The sequence below is a fragment of the Barbatula barbatula genome (assembly GCF_947034865.1).
Source record: "Barbatula barbatula genome assembly, chromosome: 16".
Taxonomy (NCBI): Eukaryota; Metazoa; Chordata; class Actinopteri; order Cypriniformes; family Nemacheilidae; genus Barbatula; species Barbatula barbatula.
In genome coordinates, this window is record NC_136779.1 from 17,590,378 (window position 1) to 17,605,133 (window position 14,756).

General features: G+C 42.2%; 1 protein-coding gene across 2 annotated transcripts in view; it reads right to left on the reverse strand.

Annotated features, from left to right (window-relative positions):
- The window catches only part of LOC306905653 (integrin alpha-X-like), a 70,137-nt gene that overhangs the window by 53,587 nt on the left and 1,794 nt on the right, over nucleotides 1-14,756 (reverse strand). Inside the window, exons 2-6 of one of the 2 annotated variants that reach the window (XM_079476437.1) lie at nucleotides 9,829-9,943; nucleotides 4,771-4,868; nucleotides 4,608-4,678; nucleotides 263-383; nucleotides 35-162 (exon numbers count right to left, since the gene is read on the reverse strand). In XM_079476437.1, coding sequence (XP_079332563.1) covers nucleotides 35-162; nucleotides 263-383; nucleotides 4,608-4,678; nucleotides 4,771-4,868; nucleotides 9,829-9,943 — 533 coding nt within the window. Of the gene's footprint in view, nucleotides 1-34; nucleotides 163-262; nucleotides 384-4,607; nucleotides 4,679-4,770; nucleotides 4,911-9,828; nucleotides 9,944-14,756 lie in introns of both variants that reach the window. The other variant, XM_079476436.1, reaches the window with a different exon arrangement.

Here is a 14,756-nt window from a genome sequence, read left to right on the forward strand (position 1 = left end):
CAAACAATATAAAAAATGAACAGACAAAACGTACCAGTGCGTCCCGCCCAGTAAAACGCTTAATAGCTGTTTTCACAAATGTTTTCATTGTAATAAAATTTTCAGGACGCACACTCCCAGAGCCATCCAACAAAAAAGCTATATCAATCTGACCAGGGCAGTCTGTAAAATGAGGAGAAACTAAGTACTAAGTACATATAATAAAGCAAGCATCTTTGACTGAACTAAATTAAACAACATAATTAAGCAATTAGCATTTTACCTCTAAGAGAACTTGGGATATTCTGTACAGGGCTTCCTTCCATGTTGTCTTGACCAACAAAGCACATGCCATTGTAAGTGGTAATGGATTCACAATTTTTTGGGATGGTTGGTCCACAAATCTGGGAGGACGAAATTGAATTATGTAGTTAATTTAGGGAGGTTCTCAGTCAGACTCAACAAACAAATTCTAAACAAACGTTCAGAATTACATCTCAGATTAACTATGTTTACATGGACATGTTTTGTTTCAAACAGAATTAAATAGTTCCAATTAACAAATAGTGTTAATATAAAAGTAATTCAGTTGATGTGCATGTTTATTTTCCACAAACTTCAAACAGAATTTTATCTTTTGACATTCACACAGTGTTTCCTGATGTTTTAAGGGTGGTTTGACATTTAGCTAGTTTGATCCCCCTTTTTTTCGATAAGTACCCCTACTGCCAATGGAAATTAGTCTGATTGATATGTAGGGCCCTATGAAATCGGTTTTATTTCTTCCCAAATTCTGAAAAAAAATTCTGAAAAAAAATATTCACTTCAACTATATAAAAAACCTACTGTGGAACCATACACAGGGAAAATAATCTGTAGACATAGGGTTTTTTGTACTTAACTATGTTAATACCAGTACATTTTCTTTTTCTTTTGTTTTCAGGTTTACTTAAATTTAAGCACTATTTTTAATAAAGAATTTAAAAAAAGAAGTACCATTTTACTATTGCTAGTTTTACTAACACATTAACTTATATTTACTAAAGTAAATAATATACTAAGTGTTGGAATTATAATAATTTATGGGGGATGGTGTGGTAAGAGGTGGGTGTTATAATCTATTCAAATTAACCAATTTTTTATTTTGATGGGTTGCCGCAAAGGTTGTTTGAAAGTTGCTTCAATGCCGATGAAAGCTCCGCACAAGCATTACGCATGCAGTACATGCAATTTAACCACTTTTAATACAGACAAGCAAAACAAGCAGTTTATTTAAACCGCATCTGAAATTCTAACATTATTCTGTCATTAAACATCGGGACACAGAAGAAGGTTAAGAGACTCAGATGCGGGGAAACCAGAGAACTTTATTAATCCAAGCTCAACAACTCCACCAGACAACACCAGCCTCGAGAAACGACCACGAAAGCCCGGAGGGGAGAGGACTAGACCCACCAGGACTAACTGGAGAGTAGAAACACCATCTCAGGAGATCCGAGCCAGAAGTACCCGCGATACCACGAAAGTCCGCGGGGAAAGGACTCGACCCGACTGAACTTTCGGGAGAAACAGCAGAAGACCCAAGGGAGAGTAACACTTCAGTTTTGTCCGACTCATCCACTTTTCTATATCGACTATGCATTCCACTATTCGATGGAATTGCTGGGTTCCATGAGGCTTTGAGGAAATATAAAGTTGGGTATCATCAGCATAACAGTGAAACTTACTCCGTGTCGCTTTATTATATCTCCTAGAGGTAGCATGTATAATGCGAAGAGCATAGGCGAAGAGACTGAGCCCTGTGGTACACCGTACTGGACTTGCGTTTTGCGTGATTTATTGCTACATATTGAAAACAGTCGCATAAATAAGATCTAAGCCATTTCAAAGCTGTTTCCTTAATACCGACATAATTTTCAAGTCTATGTAGGTGTGCTGTGTCTATGGTGTTGAATGCAGCACTTAGATCTAGCAGCACCAATAAGGAGATACAACCTCGGTCAGGCGCCATAAGCAGATCATTTGTAAATCCAATTGCTCTAAATCCAGACTGGAAATCTTCATTAATCTCATTAAGTAGAGGATCTATAATTTCTGGGAGCATTTCTTTCAGTAGATTTGTAGGTATAGGGTCTAGCATGTATGTAGTTGATTTAGATGATCTAATGATTTTAGAGAGTTCATTGTGATCTAAAGTAGAAAATAATCGCAATTTCTCCTTAGGGGTGCTCTATATAGTAATTTGTTCAGCAGGTTTCACTTCTTCACATCTTCTTTAAGCGCAGAGGAGCAACTATGCCTAGCGTTTCCGAGAAGGTGGTGTTAAAAATTTCAATGGTAAAGTCAAGATCTTCAACGTTATTGCTCATGCTAGAGATTTGAGACAATTCCGGCAAATTATGAAGAAACGCACCTTTTGTAGTCTAAGTTATTGTTCTACCATATTTGTAACTAGGAGTTTGATTTGCCACCATAGGGTAGTGAAGCAAGCATGATACCAGATAATCATCCGAAATGTCTTCGCTCTGCTAAAGGATTATGTCATCCACATTTATACCGTAAAACAATATTAAATCTAAAGTATGGTAACGAAGGTGAGTGGGTCCTGACACATATTGTCTAACGCCCATTGAGTTAAGAGCCCTGGAGGACTTTATACAATAGCCAGAATAATTTTTAAATATGTTTTATCCTTACATTAGGTGTTGATACATGAAATACCATAACTTAAAAAGAATTGTATTTAGGTTTAGACTTCTGGGAAAAGCTAAAAGAGTAAGTGTAAAGTGCAGCAACACCTCCCCCATGCCTTTTAGGCGAGGCACGTGTTTATAATAATAATCTTGGGGACAGACTCGTTTAAAGTGATATAATCATCTGGCTTTAGCTATGTTTCTGTCAGACAGAGCATGTCTATTTTATGATCTCTTATCATATCATTATCAAAAAGTGCTTTATTAGAGAGAGATCTAATATTTAGCAATCCGAGTCGTAACAGTTGATTATCTGTATTTTGTTCATGTTTAGTTAGTTTAACGTTAATTCAATTACCTTTGAGAGGTTTATGTTTGCTAACCTGGGAGACAGACAAAGTCTCTATTTTATGATGTTTGGGAGAAGGGATTATCGCACGTTGTGCATTTTGTTTGTTCTGCGACGTGAGACAGCAAGTAGACCATTGGTTATGCCATACTGTCTGCTTCCTGACCTGGGCCCCAGTGAGTCAAGTTTTAGCATTAAGACTATGTGCCATATTTCTAGACAGAAGAAAAGCTCCAGCCCAGGAGGGGTGGAGACCCTCACTTTTCAACAGGTCAGGTCTGCCCTCAAAACTCTTCCAGTTATTTATAAAAACTATATCATTCTGCGGGCACCACTCAGAAAACCAGCCATTTAGATATGATAATCTGTGATGTATCTCATCACCACTATAAGCAGGGAGGGGGCCAGAGCATATTACAGTGTCTGACATCGTGCTTAAGAGCTCACACACCTCTTAAATATTATCTTTTGTGATCTCCGTTTAACATATTTTATTTTAAATGCCATCCAGCAGAGGAAGCAACTCCATCTGCAAAAACTTCCTTTTTGGCAGTGATATTAACGTGGCTGCTATATTAGCTGTGTCCCAATTCGGGGGTGGCAACCTTCTACGGACTTGGTGAAAGCACGCAGCCTCAAAAGTCCAAGAAGTGAGCTGAAATGAGACAGCCTCGCAGAGAATTCTCTAAAAGCGTCAACTGCTGCTCCTGCTGTGACACAATCAGGAATAAAATGTAGCCTTCAAAGGTCGCAGCCCCTGAGTTGGGACACAGCTATGGACTCTGCGAAATATAGGTTGTTTGCACATGACATCATGGTACTGCAAGAAGTGCCGATGGAGGGCAGTAAGTGATTTTCTCCATAGGAATTCAGTATAACAAACTCAAAATACTTATGTGTTACGTCGTTATTTACAGTTCAAATCCACCAAACCATGAAAGGTGTTTTTATTGTGTAGCAAAAGATGAATTGTATTACAATTTCTGTATTTAATGTATTTAATTTAACAGGTTTCAAGAGTTCGCATTGCAGATAATAGGCTAGGACAGATAGTATGTGGATTAGACGTGCTGTCCCGTGGCGAGGGCTTCGAGCTCGATGATTCTCCCCAAATTGAAAACACCTGCCCCTTGACCGGGGAGAGGGCCCCGGGCCTGGTGTGTGCCCGAACCCGGAGCATATCCCCGGTGCTGAGGTGAAACGGGCTAGTGGTGTGAAGTCGGGATGTTGTGAGACATTCGGGACAATGGAGGCAAGGAGGCTTGACTATTTATAAGGCTGATGGGATGATTGCTGTGATTGCTTATCGAAAACCAGCCGAGTTAGTAATCTGTGTGTGTTCCTCCCGAAACTTGTTAAAAAAACATAATTTAAATAAATGCTATTACATGTAGATTAAATAACACTCATTTTCCCAAACTTAACTGAGTCAAAGCAACAATATGATTTAACTTGTCAACTCAGGTATGTCAACAAATATTTTTTACAGTGATGGAAAGTTAATATTCAAAGAATTAATTTGATGTTTATATATTTATATACACATAGAACCTATGATCTCTGTTGTTATATGTGCCTGATCTTACCGCCAGTTTTGAAGAGTATGGGTCTTGAATCATTGAGAGTCCAAGAGACATGTTGACAGCTTCAGGGGGAACTTAGGTAACACATGTTAATAAATAATAATAATTAAGAATTTGAACTTTAAATAAGCCTTTACTTAAAAGTATACAATTAAAACCCAAATACCTTGAATATCAAGTCGTGTGCAGGTTGACCCAACATGACAATTATAAATCTGTCCTCTTTGGTGATTGATTTGAATTAATGGATCACTCACAATCAGACTATGGGAAGAATTTGTGTTGAAACCAAGATCTGAAGGATAACTGTTTTAATGTTTTTTTATTTATTAAGTCAATAAAACCAAATTTTTAAGGAATTAAGTATATCATTGATAATTATTTCATTCAGAACATGTTCAAATTAGTTTTCTGTGACACTGTGAACACAACAGTATAGCTGCGAGTTGTGATTATCAGAGTCTAAATACAAGATAAAGCAAACAAACGTGTTTTTGTTTATTACACAAACTACCAAAAAGTAAATATACCAATAATACAATAATAATCATCACTGTCCAACAGAAACCTTAATCTCCACATTTGGTATTTGTTTTCATAAATCATTACAATTACTCACAGTGTTATATAGTAAAAGAATCCCTGTGCACAAGAAGGAATAAAATGGCGAATTAATTATGGATGCCGGACTCCGCCCCCGGATATCCGGGTATAAAGGGGAAACGGTGTAGTGCAAAAAGGTGCTCAGCACAGGGGAGCACAGCTGTCTCTTTTCTTGGTTGACCCGTAATCCCAAACGGTCTAGGTGCCAGACCACCAGATCTCTGTGTGTACACAACAGATCTCGCTAGTGTGCCAAAATAAGCCAGTCTTCGAGATAGTTGAGGGGAGCTCCCTGAGGGGAGCAAGGGCGGCTTACACAACCTTCGTAAAGACCCGTGGAGACTTGGACAGACCGAATGGGATATGCCCCTGTACTGATATGCCCCTCGAAAGCAAACCGCAGGAACGGTCGATGACGAGGGAGAATTGAGACATTAAAGGGCTTGTCCTTCAGGTAGATGGCCATGAACCAATCCTGACGTCTGACAGCTTCTGCGTGAGCATCCTGAACGGCAGCTTGTGTAGGTGCTTGATCAGGGTACGCAGATCTAAAATGGGGTTCAACACCCCACCTTTCTTGGTGACGAGGAAGTACGGCTGTAAAAATCGCTTCTTCTGCCAGAAAGGTGGCAACCTCGGTCCGAAGCACGGGGGCATCCATTCCTCTGACTGAGGTGTAGAGGATGCACCGAAACTTGGGCGGATGTCTGGCAAATTGGATCGCATAGCCGAGACGGATCGTATTCTCTAGCCACCGGGACCGTTTTGGAAGTGCTAACCAAGCACCCAGGCACCGAGACAGGGGGGCTAGAGGTACGATCTGCTTCATCGCCCCCCCGGGGGTGGTTCCTTGGCTAGCAATGCTGGTCCCTCGCGGAGGTATACCCCGGGGAGGAGACCAGCTCCGCTGATTTACCTGCCCGGCAAGGGCTTAGCTCAACGCACCGTTGAAGTGAGAGTGCTGAGGGCTGCTGATTTTTATACTCTGCATTGCATATCACAGTGACACAATGCCGAGTTTCCAAACAGCGGCTGCAAGAAAGACACAGAGAGAGGAAACTCCTTTTGTGAAAATGTGGGCACTAGGCCCGATTGCTTCTGCGGCGGCTGGTGACGAGAAAGTTGTCTCTTCCTCGACGTCTTCTTCCAGGGGGCCGCTGCTGCGGCACCGTTGAGAACTACTGTGAGAATGTTACCAAACAGCCCAGCAAAAAAGCAAAAAAATGCAGGGTGGGTTGCACCAACAAGCGTTAAACTTAATTTTAGATTTAATCAAGGTTTAAAGCATTGCTGTAGCTCAGTGGTAATAGCACTGCGTTAACAACACAAGGTTGTGGGTTCGATCCCAGGGGGTTGCAGATACCTATGTATAAATGTATAGGATAATGCATGCAAGTAGTCTTGGATAAAAGTGTCTGTCAAATGCCTTAATGTAATTGTTAAAGCAACACTAGGGAGTTGTTTGACATTTAAATAATATCTCTAAAATTATTTTTGTGGTAGGACAACTCTTAATTGGACGAATTTTACTGCTGCTACCTAAGCAGCCCTCTATCGGCTGAAATCACACTTGTAACTTTGGTGTGCGGGTAGGTTCACAGGCCCTGCCCATCACCTGCTTTGCGGCCTGGGTGAAGTTAGCCAACAGTTAACGATTAGACGGAACAATCTAGTTCAACGCAAGTCTCCAAACCATCACCATGGCAGAGCCAGCAAAAAAAATCAAAAGAGAAAAAGAGAGAGAGTTATGAGACACTAGCCCGAATCAATATCTGACAGACTTGCACTAAGTGGAAAGAGGCAACGGGTAGCAAAACGGATGGAGATCTAGCCTTCCTGCTACTGGATTTGTAAGTCTTATATGTACATTTTCTCTGAACTTAGTTATTAGCAGTGTTCGGCCCTTCACTTTTAAAAAGTAATCAGTTATAGTTACTAGTTATTTCTCACAAAAAGTAATTGAGTTACTTCATGATATAAGTTACTAATTACAAGGGAATGTAACTAGTGCGTTACCTTTTGAAAAAAAATTCAAATATGTAAAATAATTTGGATGCCCCAATATTAAATATGTTGCATACAATGGAAACTAAATAATATAAATGATTTGAATAAAACATTGTCTAATCATGTTTAAGCATGTCTAATCATGTCTACTAATAGTGTAGACACTAATCTACACTATTTATTGTTTCCATTGTGATAGCAGGATGTTAGTTTGTGCATACTTAAGATTGCATTTTAGGAGACGGAATATTTTATTACTTGCAATTTTTGTTTGAAAGCGGAGCGCGAGGATAGTTTCACTTTCGCTTTGGAAATGTTTTAGTAGTTTTGTAGTACCCTGCAGCAGCATAAGGGAATAAAGTTGCACGTTACATACACATTCCTTGTGTTTCACCTTATCGAGGGAAAATAGTGCTTGAATATCCAGTTTGCGAAAGCTACTATGTTGCTCTTGATATCGCACTCTGACTCCTAGACATTGGTGTACTCTGTGCAACTGGGTTACTGGGTTTGTGTGTGAAAACCCGCCCTCTTCTGCCTCTGGTTGACAAACGCTGATCTTTAGCCAATCATCATCAGTTATGCAATTATATCCCACCCCAACACACACGGCAGAGAAAACAACTATGTAGATACTGTGGCAAAGCGCCTAGCTCCCAATCAGCGTCGCCATGCAAAATGGGCACAATCAGCACACACAACTGCCGGTCGTCAGCACCTGCACCGCATTACCAAACGGGATAAAAGCTCACGGCAGAGAGAGATGGGTGACCTTTTGAGATGAACACACTGACTGTGTGCTTTGTTTGTTCTCTTGTCTCTTGTTTAAGACGCCAGTGCCTGACGACTGCCGGTATAGAGGAATCCAAAGCAGCCACGAATCCTCACCAGCCCTCACCGTGCACTTGGAAGGACACCTTACAAGTCAACTCACCCAAAGAACATTCACTCACATACTGGTTATTTCTGTTAATAAATCACCCTCTGGGTTGTTTTGCTCCGCAACTGTGTTCGTCTCGTGTCTGCTTTGAAGGAACCTTGCAAGCCAAGCGGCCTGCAACTCTAGGCAAGTGACATGCCACTGCAGGCGGGGGCCCTTCCAATGACCCAACACTGCATGCCCATTGCACACAGCACTCCAGCCAAGCAGGGAGGTGTATATCATCACCACGTCGAGCCTTGAGACCTGTCAGAGCAGAACTCCAGCTTGGGGAAAGGACACGTCTGTCCAAGGGCCTAGGGTGAGATGTCAGTGATCCGTGATGGAAATATGCCTCGTGCCGGTGTGCCACGCTCTCCATGGAATGTGACTCTGAAATAAATGCTGAAGAGGTCTCATATGCATCAACCTAAGCGAGAGCAGCCAGTGAAGACAGGGGAGACAGGGCTGACCGAAGGGCAGGTTTTTGTACTGGTATGCTCGGCCCTTGAAAGCAAACGGAAGGAATGTTCTGTGACGAGGGAGAAAGTACGTGTCCTTCAGGTCGATAGCCACGAACCTGATCCTGATCCCCACCTGACCACGAACCCTGATGTTGGACCAGAAGGCGGCCAGGTAGCAGCAGGGCAAGATGTGTTTGATGGCCTCCGTCTGCTTCCTCCCCACCAAGAACTGTTGGGAAAAATCCTTGACGGTGTCACCAAACAACGCATTGAGAAAGCTTACCTTCTGGGCATCGCTCATCTGCGCAAGGTTAAGCCACAGGTGTCTCTCCTGAACCACCAGAGAGGACAACAGCTTGTCACCATGCTCGGTATCCAGGTACCAGGAGTCAAGCAGCGAGCGTTGTGGGGAAGGCGGAGCATCCTGTTCAGCATCCGAGGCCAGTAGTGCGTATCAATGAACGGTACTTCAGCATGCTTGCGGCCCAAGCATGTGATGCAGGTCTTGTGCCCGTCAGGTTCAAGGACAAGGAAGCCGCATCGAAAAACACAGTGGCGAGACATGCCTGGCAACACATGCACGCTGTAGGAAATATGTGGATTTTACAAATACACTCATTTGTCCGGCACCCCACGTGTAGAATACATAGCTCTTTTGTGCAGATTTTAACTTTTTAAGGCTATGGTCATAAGCTTTTGATCAGCTGATGAACAGCCTTTTTGAGTTTAAATTAAGTTATCATTAAATTGCCTACTCTCTATTTTTCCTGTTTCTTGTTTTGGCATTTTGAAGCAGTAAGCACAACCGTTGGTTACGATCCTAAGTCTTCTTCTATGGATAATTTGGTGGGGCGGTGCCAGCTGCTTTTGCTTTTATATAAGAAACAGAAAAATAAATACATTTGCATTTTTACAGTGGTGAATCCATAAAGGTGGACAAAATGTTTCATAAGTGACGAGTCTTCAATAAAGGTTAAAGTTTTAATCTACGATTTGTTTCACGATGATTTAAATTAAGTGGTGCAACACAACCTGAGTTAAAATAAAGCTGGGCTCAACAACAATTAGCTCTAAACTCTGCTAAATTTAATCCTTGTTGGTGCAACCCATCCCTTGAAAATAAGCGTTTTTTGGAGATTTAGGGTTTTTGGATGGACAGTGACAATAGACATATACATACTTTTTGCAAGGGTAAAAAATAAATGCACGGTTATTACTTTGTTGCTCTTACCTGGATTTTTCCTGTATCATCTTATAGCCAAAAGCAGTTGTTTTGCTCTGTGAGGGGTCTGGGAAATTTCTCCAGGAAACAGGATCAATGTTAAAAGCCATCAGTGACTGAAACACTGAAAAGTTCAGAAATGAAAAGAAGACTTAATTAGTAGCTATAAACCGTCGGTTTTTATGTTGGGTAAAAATGTGAAACATGTAAGATAACTGCAAGGGAGAAGGATGTCCCTCAGTAATGTTTATGTATTTATTTAAAAGCTTTACATATTATAAAAATAAATGACACAAAAAACAGGTCTTAATCATGTGCACTCATGAAAGATGAAGACTTAGTCAAATCAGTTGCAAAATAAAAGTTGTTTTATTACTGTCTGTTATTTACTTATTTTCCCACATTATAAATTAGGACTGAATTTTTACAACTATAACCTTTTCTGCCGTTTTATCTGCTTGACATGTTAAGAGGTCTGCCAATTGACCCTTCGCAAAACCCCGCCCCCCAAAAAGAGTTGCTATGTCTGACAAACTTTCGGTATCAGCCATCTTCTCCCAGTGTAAATTTGTACTCTCCCTCTGGAAATAGTGAAACATTTCTGCAGAAATTACATGCTTATTCCATACAGAAAGGTCCTCAATATGCAATATCTCGGAAGTCCAAGTCAAGTCTCAAGTCTCTGAGGTGGAGTCCAAGTCACATCTCAAGTCTCTTCTATTTTTCTCTTCTATAGTGTTCTATTTTCAGAAATAGTTCTCTTTTCAGAAAAAGTTCTCTCAGATAGTTATTGTAACTCCTGAAGCTCTGACTTCTCTACAAGAACTGAATTTCTCGATGTGGTGCAGCGGACTGTCCCTGGTTAGAGACTTCCCTTGGCGTCTCACCGGTTCCAGAGGTGTTTTCTTACTAAAAGAGCAAATTTCTACAGCGGAGCATGTCTTGCTGTTCTCGTGGGTGCAAAACACACATCGAGAAGGGGGACGGACACGATGTCTGCCTCAGGTGCTTGGGGGTCCAACACGCTGAGGCAGCATTTGTGGATACGTCCTGCCCGCGGGCAGATGCCTATCCAGACGTTGCGGTCACGGGTGGCTGTGTTCTTTCGAGAGCCGACCACCACCTCGTCTGCTTCCCGTCTTGTGACCACGGTGGCTACGGCCCCGCCGACAGCGAGCAGCTTGGGTGACATGGGGATTAACGTGAGCGCTAATCCGTCAGCCACTGGCTCGCGGACCGTTCACGCCCCGTACTCGGACACGAGACGTGATGACGATGAGATGTCCCTTGCAGCATCGGAGGGCAACCTGCTAGCTTCCGACCCCGATGATTCCTTGGAGCTCCATGCCCCGGGAGGTCGAGCTCAGGATGAAGCGGATGTGGAAATGTCGGCCATGCTCTCTCGGGCTGCCGTGGGCATTGGGCTGCAGTGCACAGCACCGCCAAACCCCAAGCCCCCCCTTTTCGGTACGTTCCCATCAAGCTGACTCTGTCGCCCTCTCTTCCCTCGATGGGGAGGCAGCTATGGGCTAAGTCGACATACCCCAGGTGGAGCATGCTGTCGCGGTGCACTTGTGCCCGCAGACGGCGGCCACCTGGAGGGGCCAACCTAGAATCCTGTCTAAAGCTTGTACGTTTTTCGGCATCTCTGGTGTCGAGAGATTACAATGCCGCGGACCAGGCTGCCTCCGCTCTTAAACCATGGCCATCCTGCAGGTCCACCAGGTAAGACCGACTAAGGTGACGGCGTGGGCCCTGGGTCGGACGATGTCCACTTTAGTGGTCCAGGAGAGACACCTCTGGCTTAACCTTGCCCAGATGCGGGATGCCGAGAAAGTCCGCTTTCTCAGCGCCCTCATCTTGCAGGGTGGGTTGTTTGGTGACACTGTTGAGGACTTCTCTCAGCAGTTCTCGACAGTGCAGAAGCAGACTGAGGCCATCAAGCACATCCTGCCCCGCCTCGACTCGGCCGCCTTCCGACCGTCGAGGTCCTGTGCGGGGTCTGCTCCCAGACAGCCCCGGCCACCTTCGTCGTCGTCCCTGGCACCACCGCCCCCTCCTCAGGTGGCCCCCCGGAGAAAGACGTCAAGGAAGTGCTCGCCGTCTCGTCAGCAGCCGCCACAGATGCCCTAGCATTCATTACACAGGCAAGGGTCCCGGCCACGAGGTGGCTGTACGCCTTTAAGTGCCGCCTCTTCTCGTCCTGGTGTTCTTCTCGTGGAGGAGACCCATGGAAATGCTTGATCAGGTACATGCTGTCCTTCCTACAGGAGAGGCTGAAGAGGGAACTCTCCCCGTCCACACTGAAAGTGTATGTTGCCGTTATCGCCGCTCATCACAAACCAGTTGCTGGCAAGCCCCTGGGGCAGCATGACCTGGTCATTAGGTTAGATCGCTTCGCTAGAGATTGTGACGCGGCATAGTGCTGTGGCGTTTTCCATAGGAACCCCATCTGTCGGTTCAACACAACGTCGAGAGACCGACAGAAAGGGAACGTCCCGGTTACGTATGTAACCTCTGTTCCCTGATGGAGGGAAAGAGACGTTGTGTCCCTCATGCCACAACACTTGCCGCCCGCTGCAGCAGTTAAGAGATGCTCTCAGATGCTCTCAGGCTCCTCAGCACAAAAGGTAAATGAATGCAGCACGCCATCTCCCCTTTATCCCCGGAGTCCGGCATGCAAATTTAATTCGCCAATTTCATTGGCCTTTTCAATATAGTCAGAAGATGATAAGTTCTCAAGTCAAACCCCATCAGTCGGTTCGACACAACGTCTCGTTCCCTCCATCAGGGAACAGAGGTTACATACGTAAACCGGGACGTTAATGTTTTATGGCTGTATTATTTAGAGGGAAGTGCTAACTGTCATGATATCAAAGATATTCAATGTTATATATGGTAGAAAATTGGCTTGAAAGTTTATCTTAGATGCACTTTCCCAAAACATGCAATGTCACTGCATTAAAAACTATCACAAATTAACCTTCCATCCAATTGGACTTGCATTGCATTATATGTTTCTGAGTATGTGCGATCCGATGATTTTGGCGTTTCTAAAAACGCTTCAATAAAGTGTCTGATCTTTGTTTCTTGTTATGGAGTTAGGTTTGTATCTTGTAGTTTTATTTTATTTTAGTTTGGGTGAGGGTTTAGGAAAGAGGTTAGAATTTTTTTTTTATTATTATTTTGGCTCTGTCAACTCCTACATCACAAGTCCTAAATTTTAAGTCAATACATTTCTTGTGGTTTAAATCGGCAGTTCTCAGAGTTCCCTTTCCCCTAGATGGGGTGTAACAAGTAACTTATACTTAAAAGAACTATGTTGAATTACCTGGAAATAGATTGATCTGCATTAGTTACAACAGTATGTCAAATGCATTTCTGTGTTACCTGCTGCTGCTGTTGCTGCGAAGTAATTAGAGACATGGAGCAGTTGCACGCGCACCCCCATAAAGAACCTCCGCCTACTGCTCCAACTGTTGCAACTGTTGTTTTCTATTTATTTTTTTCGTTGCTAATGTAGAAAGGTATTGCTATCTAGTATAATTATCTCTAATTAATATATAATGAATATAACTTGGTAACACTTTACAATAACTTTCATTAATAAATCATTAACAAACATTATATAAAGCTTAACAGATCATAAGTTAATTATGTTCGCATAGCTAGAATTTATGAGATAATGTGCTTGTTAATGTTAACTAATATAGTTTTACTAAGCATTATCTAATGATTAACAGATCATTATTAAATGTAAATTGAAATGCTTACTAATTTCATTAAACCTACAATTCATATGATCATGCACTTTAAATCTGTTTAATCCGTTGCAGCCGTCTGTGAACTCAACTACTTGTTAAATACCTAACCTATCTTTGTAAGTGTTCTATTTGTACTACTGTTTACTTTGTTGTAGCATCCTTGAGCCCTGGAAAGGCGCTATGTAAATAAAATATTATTATTATTGTTATCATTATCTAGTCAAACACAACTCTAATGAAAATTTCAGCTCCAATCCCAATCAAACTGAGCCAGTTCATCACGGTGTTCAGGGTTGCTTTATTAATACAGACAGGTTTGCTGAAGCAGGGTTGGAGCACACGGAAGGGTCAGTGCATAGCTGTCCTGAATCTGTAAATGTAATACACAACTAAAATATATTTCTCCTTGTATTCTGTCTATTCTTCTTTATTATTGCTTAAGAATACTTATTTTTGCAAAAATTACAACTTTATTAAACAATTTCCTGATTTATGCGGCAGTGTCCAGCACGCATCTACGTGGACATGTGACATGCGTGCACAAGGCCACTGTTCACAGCACAAACGTGTTGAGCAGATGCATGAGCCCACACGCATGCATCATATGCACTGTAAAAACATTCTGTAGAGATTACAGTATTAATGGCAGCAGTTTGCCAGTAATTTACTGCAGATTTAATTTGTGTAATTTACTGGAAACAGTTTGTTCAAAGATAAATTATCATAAAACACTAATAAGGCTTTATCCTTATAGAAATAAATTATAAATATAATATGATATAAATGTTTTGCATGAGGCTGTTATAGTTTTTTTTCTGTAATGTTTTCTGTTCATTTATCTTTGAACAAACTGTTGCCAATAATTTAGATAAATATATACAGTAAGTTACTGGCAACAAGCTGCATAACTACAGCAAACATGTTTACAGTGTGGTCTTCAGCATGGACGCATTGTCATGAACGGTGTGTGGAAGAACTCAAGTGCAAGGCAGAGGAAGGGTTAACAAAACTTTTAACAATAAAAACAAAAACCCACGATGGGGAACACGACAAATTAAATATAAATACAAATCAAAACTTCCCACAAGGGGACAAACAATGCCATGCCATGCCATGCCATCCCTCCACATGACAAGGAGAGGCAGAATCATGACCCACATGTTGGAGACTGTA